Source organism: Vipera ursinii, assembly GCF_947247035.1.
Source record: "Vipera ursinii genome assembly, chromosome: 11".
NCBI lineage: Eukaryota > Metazoa > Chordata > Lepidosauria > Squamata > Viperidae > Vipera > Vipera ursinii.
Window position 1 is genome coordinate 8,650,168 of NC_139524.1, and position 23,475 is coordinate 8,673,642.

Genomic DNA, 23,475 nt, shown 5'->3' on the forward strand with positions numbered 1-23,475 from the left:
TTTATTTCATTGCAAAACATTGTTCCTACTTGGTGATTGAGAACCCACTTGTTTAGAAATAATTCTGTTTTTATTAAGTGTTTAATGAGTGGCAGCAGGCGTTTTCTTTCAATGGGTGTTGATAGTTTGGTATTGTCTTTCTGGCTTAGTATATAAAAATGGTGTAAAACTTGTAAGCCTTGCCAGGGGTGCTGTTTAGCTCACAGGTTTTCCTTGTGAAACACTTAGCTCTAGGAAGTGAATAGAAGGCAGTATTTTTCCCCCCAGAATTGCAACAATGTCTCTTCCCAGATAATACTAGTTCTTCCAAACAAGAGATTTTTGCTTGTTTTCTTTCAAAGTGTTCTACTTCAAACCTAAACAGCCAAAACAATGTATCTAATGTGACAACTTAAAGAATAAAATCAACCTTGTGTAGAATAAGAATATAAAATGATTCCAGATTATGGTATTGATGTATAGATACTGGTATATCTATTTTTATTCATGAATTCATGAGGCACAGGTTGCCACATTTCTTAAGAAAATATAAAAGCATATTTTGACAGTTCATTGTTTTTAATATGAAGCTTAAAAGAAATGGCAGCATTTTTTTTAGTTAGCCAAAATTGTCCTAAAATGTTCTTTTTTCTGTGCTGAAAATTATATGATTTCTTTCTTTTTTTACTCATTTTCAGGCTAGTTGCTGTTCATACCAAAGATGAAGGAAAACAATTTAAATTAGTATTATAAGCCAGCAACAATAGATTTGCATTTATTTTAGACTATAGTTATGATGGAATTATAACTTCTAAAGTTTAATAAGAGTGGGAATAAAATGTATTTGTTACCATGAATGATTGGAACGCTTATATGTTGGGGAAGAAAACCAGTCTAAAGCAAGTGGCTTGGGGACGATTATAAAACAAAAATGCAATGGCTCTAAGATTAATTTTGCATATTGGTTGATGAGCAAAGTATGGGTAAAATAAAAGAATGGTTATCCTATGATTATATATTATAAAACATGGCTTGGAAATATCTAACATGAATGTAATAAGATGAGCCCTGGAAGCAAATGCACTGGACTAATTGGCAAATGACTTTACAAAGTGAAGTTCCTCAGTGTAAAATGGTTATAAGTGTACTAATGCTTGCTTACTGCTCTTAGCTAATGTTTGTTCTGTATTTGGGGGGAAAGGGGTAGGGAAGAGCAGACGAGTGGCATCTGGAAATGGAAATAGGTGAGGTGACATGATGAGATATGTTCAATAGCATTTTTAATTTGGGTCCATGTAGCAGGTGGATTAAATATAGAAGGTGGGTGCGATATTTTTTTTGAGCACTTGAGAGTCTGATCTGAGAGTCATATTTTAACACTGCTTTCATTACTGCTCTCTGCCTGAAACTCTTTAACTGTTTAAGAAATTTAAGCTGATGATCCAAGTGAAGTTCCTTGTTCTCCAGTCAGTTACTTAAGGATTGAAGACTTGTTTTCTCCTTTAGTATAATACAGGTAGTCCTCGACTTATGACTAGAACTGAGTCCAAAATTTCTGTTGCTAAGTGAGACATTTGTAAAGTGAATTTTGCCCTATTTTATGACCTTTCTTGCCACAGTTGTTAAGTGAATTACTGCAGTTGTTAAGTGAATCTGGCTTTCCCATTGACTTTGCTTGTCAGAAGGTCACAAAAGATGATCCCAGGACACTGCAATTGTCATAAACGGTCATAAATCAATTGACAAGTGTCTGTATTTTGATCATATGACTCTATGAAAAAGGGTCATAAGTCACTTTTTTCAGTGCTGTTGAAACTTCGAACAGTCACTAAGTGAACTATTGTAAACTGAAAATGACCTGTACTACATCTTTTAGATCTGTGGTTCTTCATAATTGCCACTGTCCAATGTTTCTGAAAGAACTGACAATAATATGTGAACACACTTAAGCATTAGAGTGATTATATCATGGCACATAGTATAAAGTTTCATACTTGTGTCTGAAACCTTTGAAGATTAATACGTACCTTTTTCTCTTCTTAATGATCCTACATAGCGTAGCTATTTGGAAAAATGTACATATGGTAGTTACTGACGTTATACTTGAGGAAACAAGGGAGCCTTATCTTGAGTTCCAGAGCTTCCTCACTTTGTGCATATTTAATTGTATGTATCAACTGCCTACAGTTTTTCCAAATACAGTAAATGTCAAATGTCTTTGATTATGATGTCAAATACTCTATTGGCCACTCTGAGCTGTGATAGTGCAGTGGTTAGAATGCAGTATTGAAGGCTAATTTGGCCGACTGCCAGGAGTTCGATTCTCACCAACTCAAGGTTCATATTCAGCCTTCCATTCTTTTGAGAGCGGTAAAATGAGGACTCAGATTGTTGAGGACAACATGCTGACTCTGTAAACTGCTTAGAGAGGGCTGTAAAGCACTGAAGGGTATATAAGTCTTAAGTTCTATTGCTATCGTCAGTGACATTATACTTGAGGAAACCAAGGAGCTTCCTCACTTTGTTTCATATTTCATTGTATGTAACAACTGCTTACAGTTTTTCCAAATACAGTACATGTCAAATGTCTCTGATTACGATGCTAAATACTCTATTGGCCATTCTGCTACGATACTAGGAGTGGCAACCTGCTGTTATGGAAAAACCCAATTATTTAGTGAGAATTCCTCCATTTTTTCCCCTCTACTACCAGAGTTGCAAGGAGCAATATGATAATGTTGCTTTTTATTTAGGTGTCTGGTAACTTGTGACAGTATGTTCAATTCTAGAAAATGCTACTTAACTGAAATTATTAATGGAAATATGCTTGCTTCAGAATAATTTGAAGTTGGCTTATTCCCATTGACACATTAATCAGAAGATAATAGAGAACTTAGACACTAATTCTTAATACGGCTCTTAAAATGGCCAGCATAGAAGTATGCTGACAACAATTAAAAGATAGGTGCTACACTATAACTACAGATACTAATGACCTTCAGTAAACAATAAGTGGTTTAATCTCTCATGTAAATCTAAAACGCAGCTAAATGTTCGTCTTATTACTGAGATCATGCTGGAAGCTGCAAATCGTTTTAATTACTGCTACTCCAGGTAAAGCTTAAATGACCTCTATCGCTGGTGGGCCAGCTGCTATTTATATGGCAGTTGCTTCAAATGAGTTCCTTCCAGGGAGGCCTGGGCTGGCTGATAAGAGTGACAGTAAAAACTGAACCGGTTCCTCCTCCTGTTTTTGCTTCTCTCTTTGTCATCCTCCATTTTTACAGCAAGCTGGAAAATGTCTGGGACTGTAAGAGTAATTGTTGCTTTACATGATTTGTTTTTAATTGAACATGCCTTTATTTATACCTTCATTACAAATTAATCTGAAATAGTTCTCTTTCCTCAGATTTCCATTTTTGTTCAATTTCTTCATTTCTCATGTACATTCCCTAAATATTTCTTGTCCTCATAGGCTTTTTTTTTCCTTGGTGCTGATTGTACTGATAGCAGTTGATAATTTATGTCTGCATTATGGCTCAAGTGTATAACAAAATGTTCTGAATTTTTGAAATTTCCACAGCATACTCCTGAAACTTGAAGGAGAAGTTAATTTTCCTTATATTAGCCTCCCTGTTTTAAACTAAATTACGTTTTCAGTGTGATGGTTGTTGTTGACAAAATTGGAGATTAATGAATAAATAAAAGACATACTATGATTGAGGATTCTTTAGGAAATTAACAATAGTCTATCAAAGCTTTGTTCTGCTTTAAATTGTTTTATTAAAAATGATTCGGCTGATTCTAGTTACAATAACATGAATGTAAAAGAATAGGAAAGGACAGGTTGAGTTAGCTGGAATTGTATTTTAGTAAACATCTACAAATGACTATGTATTGTCATATGAATAATTATGCAGTAACTTGAGTGGAAGAAGTTTTTCCTTTTATCAAGTGTGGTACTGTGGCCTGACCTTTGGGCCTTTGAAAATAAGTATTGATGTTCCTAGCAGTTGGAGGAAGAAGAGGCAGAATTCTGGGCTCTGGGAATCAGCCACAAAGGACATACGGTAATATTAGAGCTTATTAGTCATGTATGTTGCTGCTAAAGTTCTTGCTTTGCAGGAGGAGCCGTTATTCATATGTCCAAATTGTTAGGGCTGTAAAAAGTGTGATCACCTCTTACAGTAATTACTTGTTAACGTTACATCCCAGGCTCTTAACTTTTTTTTTAATTTAAGAAAACCAGGTGGTATACACGATGCTTCCTTCTTCTGTTTCCCCCCCCCCCCCCCCCCACAACAGCTTATCTGAGAAATCATAACTGATCAAAACTCGGTGACACTGATCTTCTATAGCTAAGAGTAGAGTAGTACAAGAGCCTGGGTATTCTAAAGCCAATCCACCACCTTAACCTGGAATGATCTACTTAACATCTGATGCTGTGATCCAGATAAGCTATGTGCTTCTACTCAAAACAGGTGGAGGAGACTGCCTGAAGGCCAGCAAAGCTGTGTTTTACATGACACAGATGTCCTGATGTCATGCTCAGAGTGAAGTGCTATTTCATTTTCCATAGCACATCTCAAGGGAGTGGGGGGGTGGTCCATCAGTGAAGCATTGATTGAAAATGAACTGCCTCTTGAGGCTTCACAGAAGCCTACCAACTGTGGTTTTGGTATGAGCTGTGATAAAGTCCAGGCAGTTCCCCGATTCAAGGAAAGTTCTTTGAACAGATCAATGACTGGAATAGATTAACTGATTGTAAATGTATTGTAAAAGGTATAAATGAAATCTATTTTCTTCCTATTATATGGGAACTCTCTTAAGTTTATCAGTTTATATAGAGTATCTGCTGCCTGTAAATATTTTATTTAAAACATATAGCCAGTATATAATAAATGCATGAATGATTTCAGTAGAAAGATTTGATTATGGTATAATCAGTACACTTTATTTAATTTATCTTCCTCATTCTATCCTGATTCTTGCTAATGGTTGGAACAAGCTTGTTACAAGATATTATTGCTTCCTGAGTTTTCCTTAAATAACACTTGCTGAAATGTACTACATGTGGTTGACTGTCTGATTTAGAAGTGTATCTGGCATAGTATCCAATGAATGAGTAAAATATAGTGGCAGTTGAAAACAAACATTGAACTACAGCAATCTTACTCCTGCTGTGTGGGAGAATTTTTAATATGCTCCCAGAGTTTGAGTTAGTGGCTGCATAACTAAGTACTGTATGTACAGTAAGTAAGCTTAAAAAGTTATGAAACAATTCATCATTCTGGCAAAAGTGACCGAAAGCCCAGTCTTATTACTTATTACTATACCTTCGTTTGTTTCATTTTCAATCATGTTTCCTTGTACAGAGATTAATGGAAGATTTGTTACAGTGTCCCTAAAATCCTTAATGAAATCATTAAGTTGGACTTGCTTAGAATTTTATAATACTTGGTGCATAATGGTGTTTTCACTTACCTTTTGAAGCAAAGAATAGCAATCTATCCCTTTTCAGATATATATTGAATAGTACATTTCAACCATAGTGATCTGAAAGCTACTATATAGTTGCGTTGCAAACTAGCATTCTTACAAACAACAGTTTTTGGTAATTTTAAATTGGATCTGTCTTCTATGCCCAGAGAACATTAAAACGGCCCTGCTAGATCAGATGAGGGCCTATTCTAGTTCTCCATTTATTCATTTTATTAAATTTATATGCCACCCACTTCACTAACCGCAAACTCTGAGCGGCTTTCAAACATAAAAACAGAAGTACAAGCCTTGAATATTTATTTCAATTCTTATGGTGATCAATTGGAATGGCTTTAGTCAGGCGGTGGAGAAATAAATTCCACTTCTACCTTCCAACTTGTGTTGAATCATGTCTTCCATCATAGTATCTCTTGATAGACTTGTCCTCCATGAATTCATTGAATAATATTTTAAAGCCTTTCAGGTTGGTAGATATCACCACATCCTGTCTAATTAATTGTATGGCTCTTTGAATAAATACTTTTTTGGCTGTTATACAAGTTGACCATGACTTACGAGTTTTTTTTTATTACTGTTCAAAATTAGAATGACACTGAAAAAAGTGACTTATGACCAGTTTTCACACTTATGGCCGTTGCAGCATCCGCATAGTCATGTGATCAAAATTTGGGCAGTTTGCAACCAGCGTGTATTTATGATGGTTGCGATGTCCTAGAGTCACATGCTGATCATTCAGAACCTTCCCAGCTAGCTTTTGACAAACTCAATGAAGCAGATTCACTTAACAACTGCATGATTCACTTAATAACTTCAGTGACTTTCTTAACAATTGTGGCAAAAAAGGTTATAAAATGGGGCACAGCTTGCTTACTTGCTTAGTAACAGAAATTTTGGGCTCTATTGTCATAAGTCAAGGACTGCCTGTAGTCAGCTTTATTGTTCGAATTCTAGTGCTGAGTGTTTTGAGAAAGGGCAACAGTTTCTCCCTATTTACTTTCCCTGTGCTGTTTGTGATCTTACACATCTTGATCAGATGCTCTTTCAGAAGCTTAAAAACAAATCAAGATGTATTTAGCCTTATAAATGCAGCAAACTGGAATGCTGGATATAGTTGGCATGGATTGTGATTAACATCACTCAGCTTAGTAGGAAGAAGCAAATAGGAGTAACAAGTCAGATGTTTTGGCACAGAACAGAGGAACGTAAAGTCAGGAATCTCTATTTCTAATGGTTTCTTGTATGTGAGTCAAAGCCCGCCAGCTGGATTTGGGCTAACATAGGATTAAAACTCACAACCTCTCATTTTTAGCCCAGTGCCTTTAACAACTACACCAAGTTGGTGCTCAGAAGATATATGTAGAAACAAAATAAGCATCACTGAATTTGTGTGATTGCTACTTTTTTAAAGTTCAAAACAAGCATTGCTAGAAAGGTTAGGTACAAATGCCTTAAGTGGTTATTTGTAATCTATCTCACTGTGAACTTCACATTAGTGTGGGTATGTATCTATATATGTATAATAATTTATGTGTCTGTAAATATATACGCATATACACAATTTATTATCAACCCAAATCAGAGTTGATAAAGGCCTCTTCAATGAAGGTTGTGGACTATAATCTGCACACTGATTGAATGCAGGTTGGTAATCTCTCTCTGTGTGTGTGTGTGTGTGTTCGTGTGCATAGCCAGACTTTTATAGGATGAAGTTTATTTATTTATTTTATTTTAATCTCATTTATATCCCGCCCTTCTCCGAAGACTCAGGTTGATGTTACTGTACCTGTAACTGGAAAAGTAGTCATTTTTCTAATTTATTCTCTTGAAAGAGCAAACATTCATGCAGGAACTAACAACCTGAAACCACAAAAGAATATGTGGTAAATAGTTACCTCCTCAAAATGCAAGCTCTGTTGCAGCTACAAGTGAAAACTTTAGGTGAAAAGGGCACAAAATCTTTCCACAAAACACTGGAAAACTCTAAACAAGCATTTAATAAAAAGTTATCCATACCAACAATTTTAAATGCTATGTACCTAGAATAATCAGATTTAAATGTTCTTTCCAATTTTGGCACCATAAGCATTAAAACACATTGTAAACTAGTTTGGATTACCTGGTTGTATAACATTTGCTTGGTGAGAAGGGCATACAGTTGTCCAGCGTGGAGACCAAACAGCTGAAAAGCAGCATTGAACAGGATAAGAAAAATAGTTTCTTGGATTAGAAATAAGCTACATTGCGTTCTTGTGCCTCTTTGTTCATATGTCTGCAAATGATAATCCATATAATGTAAAAGATTCCATTTACTTTTTCCACCAGTAAAAGTAAGGGGATATCCATTTCAGATTTACATTTATCACTCAACTATTCTGTTGCTGGTAGTGGGTGCCAATAAACTGATATACTTTTTAATAGTATTTATTAGTAGTAATGGTATTGATAGACTTTGACAAACTTCAGAGTGATAAAGGTCCTAACCATAAAACAGAATCTACTGAAAAAGGAGGAAAATATTTTTTGTCACCAGTGACCACATCAATAAAATTGTCTCAAATGTTATATTGAAAAATCAGGACTCCAGGTGAATTCCACAAGAGATATTCTGTAATAAAGGTGCTGTCATTGAGACTACAGTGTGTATTTTCTACAATGACAGGTCAGATAGACCTATCTGACCTCCCCGTGCATTGGGCTGATAAGAGAAAAGGCATTTATTTGCTAGGGCAGCCTTAAGATAGGTAAATGCTAAAAAATGCTTTTAAAATGGCAGACAAAACAATTTAGCACGAGTGTAGTATGCTCCTTCCAATAATTTATTATTATGAAATATTTTCATTTGAAGATTAATTAGAAGAATATAAAACACATGGCCTATACTAGTATGAATTTAAATACACAGTGCTGAACGTTCTTAGTTGAAATGTTAATAACACAAAGTTTACATATTAATAATACAAAGGTAAAGGTTCCCCCACACATGCGTGCTAGTCGTTTCCAACTCTAGGGGCTGGTGCTCATCGTTTCAAAGCTGAAGAGCCAGTGCTTGTCCAAGGACATCTCCGTGGTCATGTGGCTGGCATGATTAGATGCCAAAGGCACACGGAACGCTCTTACCTTCCCACCATAGTGGTCCCTATTTTTCTGCTTGCATTTTTACGTGCTTTCAAACTGCTAGGTTCGCAGAAGCTGGGACGAGTAACGCGGTCACTCTGTTACGCGGCACTCAGGATTCGACCCACCAAACCTCTGATCAACAAGCTCAGCGTCCTAACCCACTGAGCCACCACGTCCCTAATACAAAGGTACCTGCAGTTAAATTGTTAAACATTTTGGAATTTATAACTTTCTGGTATCTTAAATTAAGTTTTGATAGGCTGATTTGAGCATTAAATCCATTTTAAATTCTGTGTAGATGTTTTATTTTTCTGTAACTGCAACAAGTGCCTACAAAAATATTGATTGGGATAGATATTCAGAAAACAATAAGACAATTATTCTTCATTTATTATACAAATCGTCACAATTACCAGGTTCATCCCCTATGTTAAGCCAGAATCAAACAAAGCCCAGCATACAAATATTAGAATTGTGCTTCCAGTTCATGTATGGCAGACATGTCAAACTCATGACGTGCAATGTATCGGAGCCTTTTCGCCATTGCCAGCAATGGGGTGGGCGCAGCTTCTGGAGGATGCATCCGGCCCGCGGGCCGACAGTTTGACACCTCTGGTGTATGGGATGATACATGAGAGTAGGTTTTCATAGACTAATAAAATATCTCTCTGTGTTACTCATTTTAGTGAAGTTTTGTTTGTTTTATTGTGGAAAATAATGTTTCACTTTTTACTGATTAAATAGTTGAAGGTGGAAGAAAAAGAAGCTACAGTATTAACTGGTAGAGAAAAACAGATTACTAAAATTTGTCACTATATTGATACAATAAGCACTTGATTTACAACCCCAATCAAAGGCATGCTCCAGATTAAAAATGAGTAACAATTTCAAGGGATGCTGATACTCCCCAGCCCCCACTTTTTGCTGATGCAAGTTGAAATAGTAGATCAGTGTGGTTGTTGGTATTTCAGCTGTTGCCAGCCGATCATAAGCAGACATTGCTTCAGCTGCTATAGTTCTTCAGGCAAGGAGATAGTGAAAGACTTGAGGATGTACTGCCAACTTTGAATTATTTGGCAGGGAATCCTCCTCCTGTTGCGTTAGATTTGCAGAAGCATCTGGCATGCACTATAACTCCACTATTTCCAGTTTGTAGTGTCTACTCAAAAAACATGATATTGGAAAATACAGTCATTATCACCTTTCCGTTTCTAATATATCTGTTTGGAGGTGAGTCTTAGAGGGGGCTGAATTGTTGCCATTGGTATCACTTAAAGACAATTTCAAATTGGTTTAGATTTTGGCTTACTCCGAAGCTTCCAAACAGGTTAGTTTTATAGAGTTAAGATTATAAAACACCAAGATCAACTTTAAAAGGGAATATTTAAGTGAGCTACAGAAATACATGCACAGCACAGTCCATTTTGAATACCTTTAGAGAGAGCAATATCTAAGTAATAAAATGTCCCATGCAGCGAAGAGGGTTGTTTTTATTTAAAATGTATTAAATGTTAATGGGTTGATTTCTTACAATCCAGCTTGAGGCAAAGGCCCAATTAAAAGGAAAATAATACAGAAAAGTAAAGGAGTTAAAAAACCCTAATTTTTATTGCTTAACGCACACCACCTTCCTGTCACTCCTTCCTTTTCTGCTCTGGCATTCTAGGAAGCCAGGAAGGTTTCAACTAAACTTAAAGCAGAAAGAATTATTTTTTAACTTTAAAAGTTGTTTCTAGCTTTAGAAGAAAGCACTTGCACTTTCAGTAAAATGAGACAACGCTAGCATAATGTATTTTATATATAATGCTGAATTATTTCCTGTATCTTGATATCAGTGTGCTGCTTGAACATGGGTAGGGAAAAAATGCATAACTTGCATGAAACTCTCATCACCCATCTGGATAGTTTGGTTTGGTGCCTCCATTGATTTGCTAATTTTATAGGGTTCTTTTATGTATGTATCATTACCGGTATGTATGGATTTTGAATGAAATGTAAGCCATATTAACTTGTTAAGGAGTTATATTCTTGAATCTTGTGATGTCTATCAAACACAAATTTTCTCCTTTCCATTAGCTTTTTGGTTCAATGTTTTATGACTAAATAGATAGCAGAGATAGTCTTTTCACTTTTCCCCCCCAGTGTAATTTTTCCACTGAGAATCTGCAGAGAGAGGGAATTTTGACAATTTTATCTACGAGCGCCTACATTTTGACAGCACTGTCAGAAATCCATAATTAAAGAAACTATTATCCATATAATTAGAGCCTGTAAAGTTGCATTTTATTGAGCTAGTGTGTGTAGCAATTAAGGCATCAGGTGACTGAGTTTTGTTCTGCCCTGAACATGGGCCAGACATTCTCTTTCAGCCCTAGGAATGAGGCAATGGCATGCAAAACTGTGCCATGGAAACTTTAGGGATTAGGTCAAGCAGTTATAAAGAGTCAATAGTGACTGGAAGACTGGAATATTTATTACCATATACCGGTATATGATTGATTGATAGATTGCATCTTATTGAATGCAGTATATAGTGTACTAAAGACCCTGAGCTGAAAGTGTGCTTCCAAAGGTTAATATTTAAAAACACCATATATCCCAAAATATATACTGTGAAAAATAACTTTAACTGCAGCTTTTTCCTAGGACACATTTTCCTGCTCTTTTCCTTCTTTATGTTATATGTTGGAAAGGCGTAACTGACAGCTCACATATTGGTTTTACATTTAAAGAAGCAGCCATTAAATATCCAAATTAGTGTTAATGCTTCAAACTGTGAACTTACATTTAGAGAAGAAAATTGAATGTAAGCTTCAGCCTCCTTGGGTTGTCCTTATGATTTTGCTTAGTCAAAAAATCTTTTTCCATGCCAAACTAAATCAGGTTTACTTGTATGTATATGCCACTGAAGTTAGTTGCATAGTTTAAAATATTTTATCATGATGAGAATTGCAGCCTTTAGTTTATTATGTTGTGTTTATGCACTTGAAATGGTCAGTGAAATCTTAAGACAACTTATGCAAACATTGAAAGTTCAACTTTATGATATTAATCATGTTAAAAAAAATACGACACCTATGCCTTAAAACATGGTAAAGCAAGGGTTGCAATGGTAGAGATATAAAATATGTGTACTTAAGTGTACCATGCATCACCAGGCTTTTTTTTTCCAAAGCTCATCATGACACGTTAAATAAGTATACAGACCAACAGTTGAATTATAAAGGTAAAATACTTTTCCTAGGTGTTCTGCTATGTTCATGCCATCCATTAAGCTATAATATTTGGTCAGAAATATTGCTGCTTAAAGAATTTGGGGATATAATGCACACTGCCCTTGAGACATCCACCTACACATAACCCTAGATTAGCATTTCAAAATTAAAAGGGAGAAGTAGAAGATACAGGCCATTTCAGAAGAAATGGCTTTTTTTTTCATTAATAAAATAAAGTGGGACATAGAATAGTACACTTGGTAAAACCCTGGTGGTGAGTAATGATCCTGTTGGCCCAACCTACTTATTAGGTAACACAGAGCTGTGTTAGATTATGAGTGGACTTCCCATCTAAAAATGGGAAAACTTGGGGTGTATTTTTTTCAAGGGTGGTGCATTTGAGGAAGGAACTGTAGACTCTTTGTTTTCACTCCCTCACCTTGATTTCTTGTAGACTTTCATTTGCTCTTTTGTTTAGGTGCATATGGGCCCACTGCTGTTGCCTACGTTATTATCTCAAACTAGTTGCGATCAGAAGATAGTATAAGTTCCAACAATTTAGTATCTGGGGCTAGTCGCACATACCCAGCCTTAGGTAAAACACAGTGTCAAGTAACTTGTGAAATCTTGCCAGGGAAACTTGTCCAGGCAATCAACAGGAGGCAATACTGACTAGAAAACACAAATAAACATACAAACGTTAGTATTATATGGTATGTATGTGTGCAGACTGCGCAGCCTGAAACTGCATTCTTGATAATTTGACACCCCTTCACTGTAGTATTCTAAAACTGATGTCTGTTTTATACCTCTTTCCCTGCCCTATGCATAATCATTTAGATAAGATTAGAAGGAAGGAGATAAGGTTGGAGCTCCTATTTTTAGACTTAAAAGCAATTTTTGGTAGGAGCACTTAAGTTGTGGCTGTGCCTCTGCTGTTCTAAAACTATGCAAGTTGGTAGCCATTACATAATATGCATCATATGACAGTGAATTTCATTTATTGTATTCTAAGCTCCATGAAGAATTTCCTTTTATTCTGAAACTCCCATTATTCTAAAATTGCAGCAGAGGGGGAAACTATGCATTGTCAATATATCCTACATAATGTTATACAACTCTTACATACCTCTCTTGAATTTATTTTTCAAAAGCCCTAAATACTACGAACTTTTATCATAACCTTTTTTTCTGGTTACCACTTTTCCAATTCAGCAATATCCTCCTTAAGATAAACTGATAAACTCTTATAGAAGTGTAAATAAATATTTGCAAGAAGAAGCATTTCCAGGAAAAATCACCTTGACCCCTACACCTTGCCACCTAGGTTTTGCTTCCTGAATCACAGTTACATCTTTCTAAGTGAGTGACTTCATAGCTTCTGGTATAGCTTCTTGTAAATCTACAATTTCATGACAGTGATAATAATTAGTGGAACGGCTTGCCTCCAGAAATTGTGGGTGCTCCCTCACTGGGTTTTCAAGAAGAGATTGGAGGAGCCACTTGTCTCAAATAGTATAGGTCTCCTGCTTGAGCAGGGGTTGGACTAGAAGACCTCCAAGATCCCTTCCAACTCTATTATTCTGTGTTCTGTTGCATATTTCTGCTTGACATTAGTGAGGTCTTTATAGGAAATCTTAGTTGCTGATTTTGTTTAAAATAAATATTTGCACTGCAGACAACAGCAGCTCTTTGAAATGAGCTATCTGTGAAAAGGTGAACAAGGTGGCTAGTACTGGAATGGATGGCCACCAGGACACCGCAGGACTCTGGATTAAAGTGGGGAATTTAAAAAAAATCTTTGAAAGAAAGATTGATAGGTCTGTCCATGTATTAACCAGTTGCAAAGCCTTTTTAATCAGCTGTTGTAAGAAGAAAACAACAAAGTGCTTTCTATGTTTTCAGATATTTCACCAGTCAGAGCAGAAGCATTCATTCAGTCTTTATTCTGTGACATCAACTGTAGATTAATGCTGCTTGTAAAATATCCCAAAATGGTTTTTGCCAGAGGACAGCAGTTACTGCAAGATGCATATGCAGTCAGATGTCTACTGCATGTAATATATGCAAGAGTTGGTGTTGTTCCCAGTCCTTTAGAACTTAGCAATCAGCATTGAAACACTGAAATATTCTTGGCAGAGAACAAGTAGCTATTTAGCAGGAAATCAAATTGTCTGGAAGAAATACAACTCACATTTTTTTCTTCTTCAAACTATGCCAGTAAGATTTGCGTGTTGCATTTTTAGGGTGATTATTGTTTGGAAGTTCTGCCATTGTCAAGTCTGTACTGTAGAATTGGTTCCACGTGTCTTTGCAAATTGGAAACATGTTAATAAACTCTGTAAAATTGACCAGTCCCTGCTTTAAAACATAGTTTTAACCTAGAGTAGAATAAATTCTCAGTGGATCATTCATTCCAGGGGCATGCCATTCTTCAGAAACATTGATAGTAAAACTGCAATTTTCGGTTTTTCACTCCTGGTGTGCTTTCTTAATTATTAAATTGGAAATACCCACTCACATTTCAGTAGGCCTCCAACTTCCTGTAAGAAGAAAAATAAAAGCCCATTGGTGTAGTCAAGTTTCAGCAAATCTAAGAAATGCTAATTGGATCAAATTACTAACTTTCTGTAGGACCAGAGAGTGTTGCAGCCAATAGGAAGGTGGGATATGTTCAAATTATTCCAGGTTCTTATTCTAATCCATGCTTTTGAAGATAATGCCCAATTTGGACCATATTTTGTGATCGGTGCTTGCTTATTGTTCTCCATGGTGGTCACAGCTGCTGTGTACTGTGCTATGGGCCTTGATTCTATAGTTTTCAAAGGAATGGGAAACCTAGATTCTTGAACTGCTGTTGAAGTTACCTCCTGTCACTTTAGCCCTCATAGCCAATAGTGAAAGATACCTGGAAGGTGAGGACTACTTGCTTTCTCATTCTTGCCGTGAAGGAGATTTGTTTCCCATTTTCTCTATTTTATGCTTTCTTAGTAAGCATTAGTTTGCTAGATAACAGTGTCTTCATTCTGCTGTTCAGTATGCCCACTGTCTATAAAAAATACTTTTTTCCCATTATGAATGGCTAATTTGAAACTGGTTCGTGTTTGTTGCTTCATCATGATGTATTGCAATCCTTTGTGTAATAACCTTAGAAATCAGTAGCACAGGTACTTTTTTTAGGTATAGGTTGTCTTTTAATAAATTTACAGGCCTTTAGTTCCATTTCTATGGCCAATGACGCAGTGTTACAGTTGGAAAAATGTGCAAGCAGCAAAGAAATGTTCAGATTGGTAATTGGCTTGTTAGTGATGTGTGAAAACTTACAAGTTTTACAGTAATGAATATAACCTTGAATTTCTCAGCTATTTGTCAATCCGTATGTTCCTGTGAAATAGCCTTTTGGGAAAACGAAGTGCTGCATAAAAAGTCTCAAATGGATTTATTTTTAAACAGCATTCAAAAGTTGTTAGTTCTTGAATAGTATCTTATATGTGAGCCTACAGCATTGTTAAGAGAAGAAGGTACAGAAAATGTCTGAAAATGGAACAAGGCCCAGAAATGTTAGGCGTCACTTGGACTTTTTTTGGTGGGAAGTTATTGGAATGATGTTTCCTTCCAATACTGGAAGGAATTTTATTCTGTTGACAGTGAAAAAAGAAAAGCTACATATTTTGATTTCATGTAAAATATAGAAATTAAAGAAATTTCTCTTTATATAAATATCTCACAATAAATAATGAATACATTTTGCCTTACAATATACTTGTTAAAATTGGCTTAGGGTGTTTAAAAAGGAGCTGCTGATTATTTTTTTTACATAAAGCATTGGGAGATTAGTACAACCTTGACATGGCTTTGATAATGCAACTCATTAAAGCAGACATGTCCTTTTCTAGGTTCACCTGATTGTTGAAGGAAGATGCACAGCAACTAATGTAGAAACATTATTGATATGAAATACATGTTTTAACTAGTTTTCTTCTTTTCTTAATTCTAGATTTCTAAATCAACCCAGTGCACGGTTCTGTGTTTGGGCTTTAGTTGTGGAAGAGAAATGCCTACCATGTGCTAGGATACAAAGTTTGTGAATCCTTTTATTTCCGTGGTTCTGGAATATAAAGAGAGAAACAGGACAAAATGGGGAGGAAGAAAATACAAATCACAAGAATAATGGATGAGCGGAACAGACAGGTGAGAAATGATGCTTCTTTGGAAAAATATTTATCTTGCATTCACTTTTGTAAAAGTTGGAAAAAGACTACTATTCCAAGCTAATATTTCCCCCCTACAACTTCATCGTGGTAGCCACTACAGAAGAAAGCATGATGAAAGTATTTTTATTTGTTGATATATTTATTTCTTATTATCCTAAGCCTAATGTAATTATTAGCTTTATTTGTGAGGGTTGCACAAATTCATTCATCATTTTTTTAGGTTCAAAGTATTGCAAAGGTTTGAGAACCCCATCTTTAACATATTCGGATTTAAGACTTCATTTCCCCCCCCTGTATGATACAGAATACTTATTAGATTTATAATATTTCCATTGCACTGGAATGGAATCTGCTTTTAAAAGCTACATATTTATGTAACAGAATTTTACTCAATAATACAGATTTATATATAAAGGTTTGTCAACTACTTGAAGCAGACATTCAATCATGGATTTCTGTGATCAGTGTTAGTAGTTGTAGCTATTTCTTTAACCTATCTCTTTTTGTCTTTTTATCTCTGATAATCATGGCTTGGACACATGTTCTCCTTTTGCTTGGTTTGGGACGCTTTGCAGTATCTCATTCTATTACTGCGATGGCTAATTATGTCATTCACTTCCCTTTTACAAGAAGGGCTACATGCAGTTATAACCCAGGAGAAACAGTATAATTTTTTTTTAAAATTTCATTTATATCCCGCCCTTCTCCAAAGACTCAGGGTGGCTTACAAGCTTAGCAGTAGCCTTCATTCTATGTATATGCCTGCTTGTTAGGGCTTTCATACACCCCCCAAGCGGCATTATTACAAAGTCAGCTTAATTGCCCCCAACAATCTGGGTCCTCATTTTACCTACCTCGGAAGGATGGAAGGCTGAGTCAACCTTGAGCCTGGTGGGATGCGAACCTGCGCTAATTGCACTAATTTTGTATTACTTGACATAACCGGGATATTGCCTTGTGCAGAATGGTGTCATCAAATGGTATATACCATTGTTGCCACTTTTTCAGGCCGTGGTTTGTAATCGGTCTGTATGATCTTATAGCTGCTGACTACATGGTCCACCGTTTCTTTAGTTTCTTGGCAGAGGCGGCATTTGTTATCTGTTGTTATCTTCTCAATTCTGACTTTCTGTGTGTTTGTTCTTAAAATTTGATCTTGTGTAGCCAGAGTTAGCCTTTTCTTCAACTTTCCTGTTTTTATCCATTGCCAGGCCTTATTATCTGCTTTCCCTGCTATTTTTTTTAAAATGGGCTGGCCACGTAATACATCCTTGCCACATCTCTGTTCTCATAGGCCAGTTTGATCTCTCTGGTATTCAGTAAATTTTCATGATGTGTGCTAGCATTAGTGCATCTTTTTCACTGTCCTTCCAATATTCTTCCAATGCCATTTTTTTCTCAGCCATCAGGAGTACTTGCAACATTCCATATCCACCTGTTTTTCATTAGTGAGTAGAGTCTGTCAGTGTCAGTGCATGGCTAAAGGGAATGATTCATTGTCCTTGTTTTTCTGGTCTTTCTATCCAGCGCTTTTAGTTCTGTCCAGTTCACTATTTCAGCTGTGTATCTGGAGTTGTCCAGGTGTTAATTGCCTTGATTGTATTTCCTCCACTGAGTTTGGACTTTAAGATCTTCACGATGTATTCACTTCTAATATTCTTCTTTACTTTAATGGGCTTGATATAGTTACCTACATCAAGTATTTGTAGTGTTCGTCCATCCAGACCCTTGATCATATTTCAATAGGAAATCTTAATTCCTTTAGTTTTCACTGTTTTTCCCCTATTGATGGTAATGGTTGCACATTTGTCCACTCCAAACTCCACTGCAATATTTTGGCTGCATATGCAAACAGTTTTGAGCAACGATTTTATTTCAGATGGTGTTTTTCCATATAGCTTCAAATTGTTGGCAACGGAGTGGGATAGTCTGGCAGATGTTTTTGATGTTTGTTAATCATGGCCTGACTTGTTCAGTATCATTGACAGAGGAATCAGTGCAATGGCAAACAGAATACTGGCATAGCTCTCATCTTCCTCAGAGCACACAAGTCCCACAACCACATCAAGGTAGTGCCTCACTAGGAGTTGTTATTATATGCAACAGTGTGAAATCACTACTGCCAGTGTTTTAGCTGATGTTGGCCTTCATATGCTTCAAGTTCTTTTCAAGAACCTAGGCTGTTGTAACATATTGGCCTAGTTATACGTGATGATATTTTGTAACTGATAGATGGAAACTTTGTCAATGCACAGATTTTCTAAGTGCCATGCAAATTTGTTTGGTATTGCAGCCAGTGCCCTGATAATCACTGAGAACATCACAGCTAATTTATGCCATAATCTTTCAATTCTGATTTTCATATCTTGATACTTAACAATCTTCTCCAATTCTTTATCTTCTATTCTACTATTCCCTGCCATTGCTGTATTAATTATCCACACTTTCTTCTTTTCAGCCACAGTTAAATCTGTTGTGTTATAAAATAAGATTTTTGTACTTGAAAGTCCCACAATATCGTAACCTGCTCATTTTGACTACTTTTTCAGTAATTTAATTATTAATTATTGAATTTTTACAGACGTTCCAGTGCATCACTTTGGCAACTGTGTTATGTCCTGATTTATAATCAGTTTGTGCAATTTTCTTATATGATTATTGCATGATTATTATTAGATTGTAAGCTTGTGTTCAGTGACTACAAATTTTTTATTGGTCTATCTAGAAACCATTTGGCTAAAGTGCAGGTTCGTACTATTTTTAAATAAAGATTGTACCATTAAAATGCTAGGAACTTGATTTAATAGCATCTGATTCCACATCCTCCTTTGTTGACAGGGCAGATGTGGGTGGGTGTTGCAGAAAATTGTGTTCTATAGGAAAAAAAGAAATAAGACAGCAATTTGAAGTGTTAAAATCATGTGGCAGGAGCCAACTAATCATTTGTTTCTGTGTATCCTTGAGAACTATTGTTCTAACAGTTCTAACAAGTAAAGGCAGATGAGGACACTAGGCTTAGTAAAGCCATAGAAAAGGAACTAATAATTGTACCTATCTTCAGTCTTCTAATGGCCACAGTTGCCAGTTGAGAAATTAGGCGTTGCCTGGTCCAGATCACACATTTAGACAACTAGATGTGGACTAGAATGGAGAAAGCTTTGTTATATATTCTCAGTTAATTCAGAAAAAATATTTTAAAGTAAACAAAGAGAAGAAGAATATAAAATATAACTCTAATGGAACAGACTAACAACCTATCCAGTCCAGCTTTGTGTTTCAGAGTGGCCAACAAATATGAACAGGAAGGGTAAATGTTCCACTATTTTAGAAGAGTTAGAATGGAAGTGCACTGCACATACACTTTAGGGATGTTTGAAGTAGCAACACCAACTTGCTTATGTGTTTCCCTTTAAAATCTATACCAATGTTGCTGTTTATTACATCTGTATGTACTAAGTAAACCCTTAAAAACTCTTCAGTTGAGATTACATGTAAGCTTACCAGTCTCTATGTGAATAAACGGATGCTCTGAGGAATTAATATATGAGACTACCATTGTTGTAATTAGGAATTAGTCTTTTTTATTTGCAAAGGAAGAGTTACCTAACTTTGCGCATGTACACAAGAATTTTCCAGCTGCAAAATTTATATTTCTAAGCATTGTCCAGCTGTTGACTGATTTAATATAAATATGAACTTGTGACCTTATGATGATGATGATAGAAAAGAAATATAAAAAGAATTTGTGTAATGAGGTAGCAAAATTCAGAACTAGGACTGTACATCTTTGTAATATGGCATAAATATATGTGAATGCTGGCATGTACAGTATAAACTCCGAGCTGCTTATATGTGATGGATACCTGAGAATGAATAGTAAAATGATGAACCTAAGGAAAATTTATCTTTAATACTTGAAATTAGTTATGGTTCACACAATGTGCCAAGCTTTTTTTTGGCCATGCTTTCTTGAATAACTACATTTTCTCTGTTTACATATAAGCTACAAGCTATGGTTTTACAAAATGTAACATATTAAGGCTGTACCAAGAAAGGATTGTATTTTCACTTTGCTGACCAACCAGATCTCTATTTCTCAGGATTAAGTTCGAAAAGCAAAGTCCCCTCTTGTGTAATATGCTTTCTGTGGAATGGAATTATAAAGAAAATTAAAAAATGATTTTTCATTTGGAGTACTTCTAACCAGCTACAACGTTTGAAATATTCCATTTCTATTCCAATATATATTCAAGAATATTTCTGGTCATGTTTGGAAAAAGATTTGATTGTGTAGAAAGCTGTGATGAACTGGGCAACAATTTCATTTTCATTTCTCTCTCATTGGCTGGATTACAGAATATGATGAATTTGTACTGTGATAGAAACCCTATTGTATTATTCTTGCCCAGATATTTTAAAAAGGATTCTAGTTTCATGAATTTCTGTGATGTGTATATTATTTATGTATATTAACCTACGTTATTAATTCCATATTAATTACTGTTTTTCCGCTGGCTATTCTCCTTCTAAATAAGATGAGTATTTCAACTGAAATGTTTCCAGTCCTCAGTATCAAACCACCAAATTTCAGTGAGATAGATCAGATTATATACTCTCCTTTATTAAAATGCTTCGTGTATTTATCTAGGCATTGAATGGTATTCCTTCAAAGTGCAAATCACAGTCCCTAAATTGAATAAATGCATTTTCTGGGTACGTGTATAATTTCTACACCCCCCAGTATGTAGAGCGGTATTGAGAGAAAGATGCATTGCCCTATTAATTAGGAGTGATTAATGTAATGTTTACTTAGGTTTGTAGACCTAATAAAGTCTTTCAATTAATTTTAATACACTTGGCATTTCAGCTCTCTAGAGATAATAGACCTTAGATCCAGTGGGAATTTCAAAGGATTGAAAATTGAGTGATCACTTTTATGAAGGTGAAAATTAGAGAACACTCTCAATTTCCATAATGGACCAATTTTTTTTATTAGCCTCATAATATTCAAAAACACGTATTGTAACATTTCTAAAGGTGTTGTAATCTGTTTTTAAAACGTTTCTCCTCCCCCCCTGAATAGATTTCATCTGTTTTCATTGCAACAGAGCTTTGCACTGACCATGCTTACAATTACATTGGAAAGTTTGGTGATCTAAATTTATAGATTTGGCCAATGTGATGTGCAGGGACATGTCTTAGATTAATCACTGGATAGCATGAACAGAATGCTTTGACTTACTGTTTTCACAAAAACTACTTCTTGGCCATCCTTGCAAATTATCCCAGTTTTGTTTATTGTTACTCCCTTTCCTGTTCTCTTCGTCTTCTAATCCTAATCCTGTTACTAGAACAATGAGTCTTGCTTTATCTTACAATTACTAATAAAAGATTGCCAGTAATCACATTTTATCATCATTTCTATCTTTTTATCCTTACAGCTCTCTAGGTATTTGCATGTGTTTCCATGATACATGGCAGGTCATAGACTGTTTACCTTAATGTTATTTCTAAGAGGCTTTTTAGTTCCATTTTTAACTGGAGCAGATATAAGCGACTGCGGAAAACTATATTTTTAGTGTGTTTGTTAAGAAAAAAAATGAAGCATAAAGGATCTCCTGGAGAGTTTTGCAATTATGTGTCATTTGGTAAGTTTCAGTCTGCTAAAACACAAAGGAATACTGGAGTGTCAAACTCAGAAATTTACTTTCTTATCATTGTGTAGCATTTCAAGGAGGTACTTCTGTATCTGGCTTCAGTTAAGTAAATAACCAATCAGTTACGACAGAAACAATACAGTTGCGTCAGTGTGGCTTTTGGAAAGGTAAACTGGAAGCAGAGGCTCTGTGTACAATCACCTGAGCTACTTGGAAGGTTTATACAGTATAAAAAATATAGTTCTACATCTCTGAAGAATATTTGGACAGTAAAATTCTGGTGACATTTTTGTAATGTTTCTGAGAAACAAGCAAGAAAATAGATACAGTGTGAACAGTTTGGAGTATGTTGGAGACTTTGGTTTATGTGGGAGATGCACGAACAATAAATGCCCCTGAAAAGCAGCCATTTGAGATGCTTAGAATCCTTTTGCTTGGAGACTTGTTCAATTTTGCAAAGGCTAATTTCTCATCCTAGCCCTTTCCTACTTACATTGGGAAATTACAAGGATTCCAGTATCTTTTCCTCTATAGGTAAAAAGCAATTTAAGGAAGGCAGCTTTTATCAGAAGATGGTTGGTTGGGAATAAGCAAGCAACCTACGCACAATTGTGCCGAAATGGCTACTGCCTTTTTAGTGTAAAAGTCAAATGGTTGGAGATGGGATTTTGACTGAGGACTCAAAAGAAAACCCATAATTGAGAACTTGAATAAGATATTAAAAACAACCCTGCAGGCTGCTGGCAGAAATTCTATCTGGCGCATCATCCATCCATCCATTTTGGAGTTCATTTCTCTGATCTTAAATTCACCAACAGGACATTGAGACAAATGCTTTAACTTAGCTTTTAGTAGGTAAAGTATTTGGTAGCTAGACTTCCTATCTGGTGCAATTTGCAGCAAAATAATCTCCTCTCGGAATGTTTCCCTGACAGAGCTTTGTGAACTCACTTTTTGGACAACTGCCAGATATGTGTATATCTGTGTGCTTCATTTGACTCTTGATCCCACTTATTACACATGTTTGGCCAGTATCCCAGAAGGAAGTAAGAATGAGCAAATGGATGGCTTTACATGAAGAACTACTTTATAATTCTTAAACTCATACTCTTGCATTAAACATTCGGTAGTCCTGTGGGAACTGCCAAGCTTTATCTGTCCCTAGAGCAGTCCTATATACCTGCTTTTACACTATAGTAGCAATTAATAATGATTACTCCTCGACTTGAGCGCAAAATTTCAGTTGCTAAATAAGACAGTTAAGTGAGTTTTGCCCCATGTTGCAACCTTTCTTGCCACAGTTAAGTGAATCACTACAGATTTGTTTAGTAACCCGTTTGTTAAGTGAATCTGGCTTCCCCGTTGACTTTGCTTGTTAGAAGGTCGCAAAAGGTGATCACGTGACACACACACACCTGGGGACATGGACCCCGTTGCCGAGCATCCGAATTTTGATTACATGATCATTGGCATGCTGCAACGGTTGTAAGTGTGAAAAACGGTCATAAGTCACATTTTTCAGTGCTTTTGTAACTTTGATCACTAAATGAACTGTTGTAAGTCGAGGATCACCTGTACTGTTCATTAAAGCGAGCTGTCACTTTGTTAAATAATGGGCATCCTTCCAAAAACAATAATAGATGGAGCAGCTGCTTTACATTAAAGACCATATTGTTCCTGGTTGGTTTTTTTTTTTAAAAAAATATCAAATATGACAATGAGTAAAAAGGAACGGCTGTGGTTTTTCTTCTCAAATACATTGTGTTATATAACCTTGGAGTTACACAGCCA

The 23,475-nt window shown here is 35.8% G+C and overlaps 1 protein-coding gene across 9 annotated transcripts in view; it reads left to right on the top strand.

Annotated features, from left to right (window-relative positions):
* MEF2A (myocyte enhancer factor 2A) overlaps positions 1-23,475 on the top strand; it is a 74,783-nt gene that overhangs the window by 2,352 nt on the left and 48,956 nt on the right. For all 9 annotated transcript variants that reach the window (XM_083371292.1, XM_083371286.1, XM_083371289.1 and 6 more), the window contains exon 2: positions 15,811-16,004. In XM_083371292.1, the coding sequence (XP_083227418.1) occupies positions 15,951-16,004 (54 nt within the window). In that variant the 5' untranslated portion in view covers positions 15,811-15,950. The remainder of the gene's footprint in view (positions 1-15,810; positions 16,005-23,475) is intronic.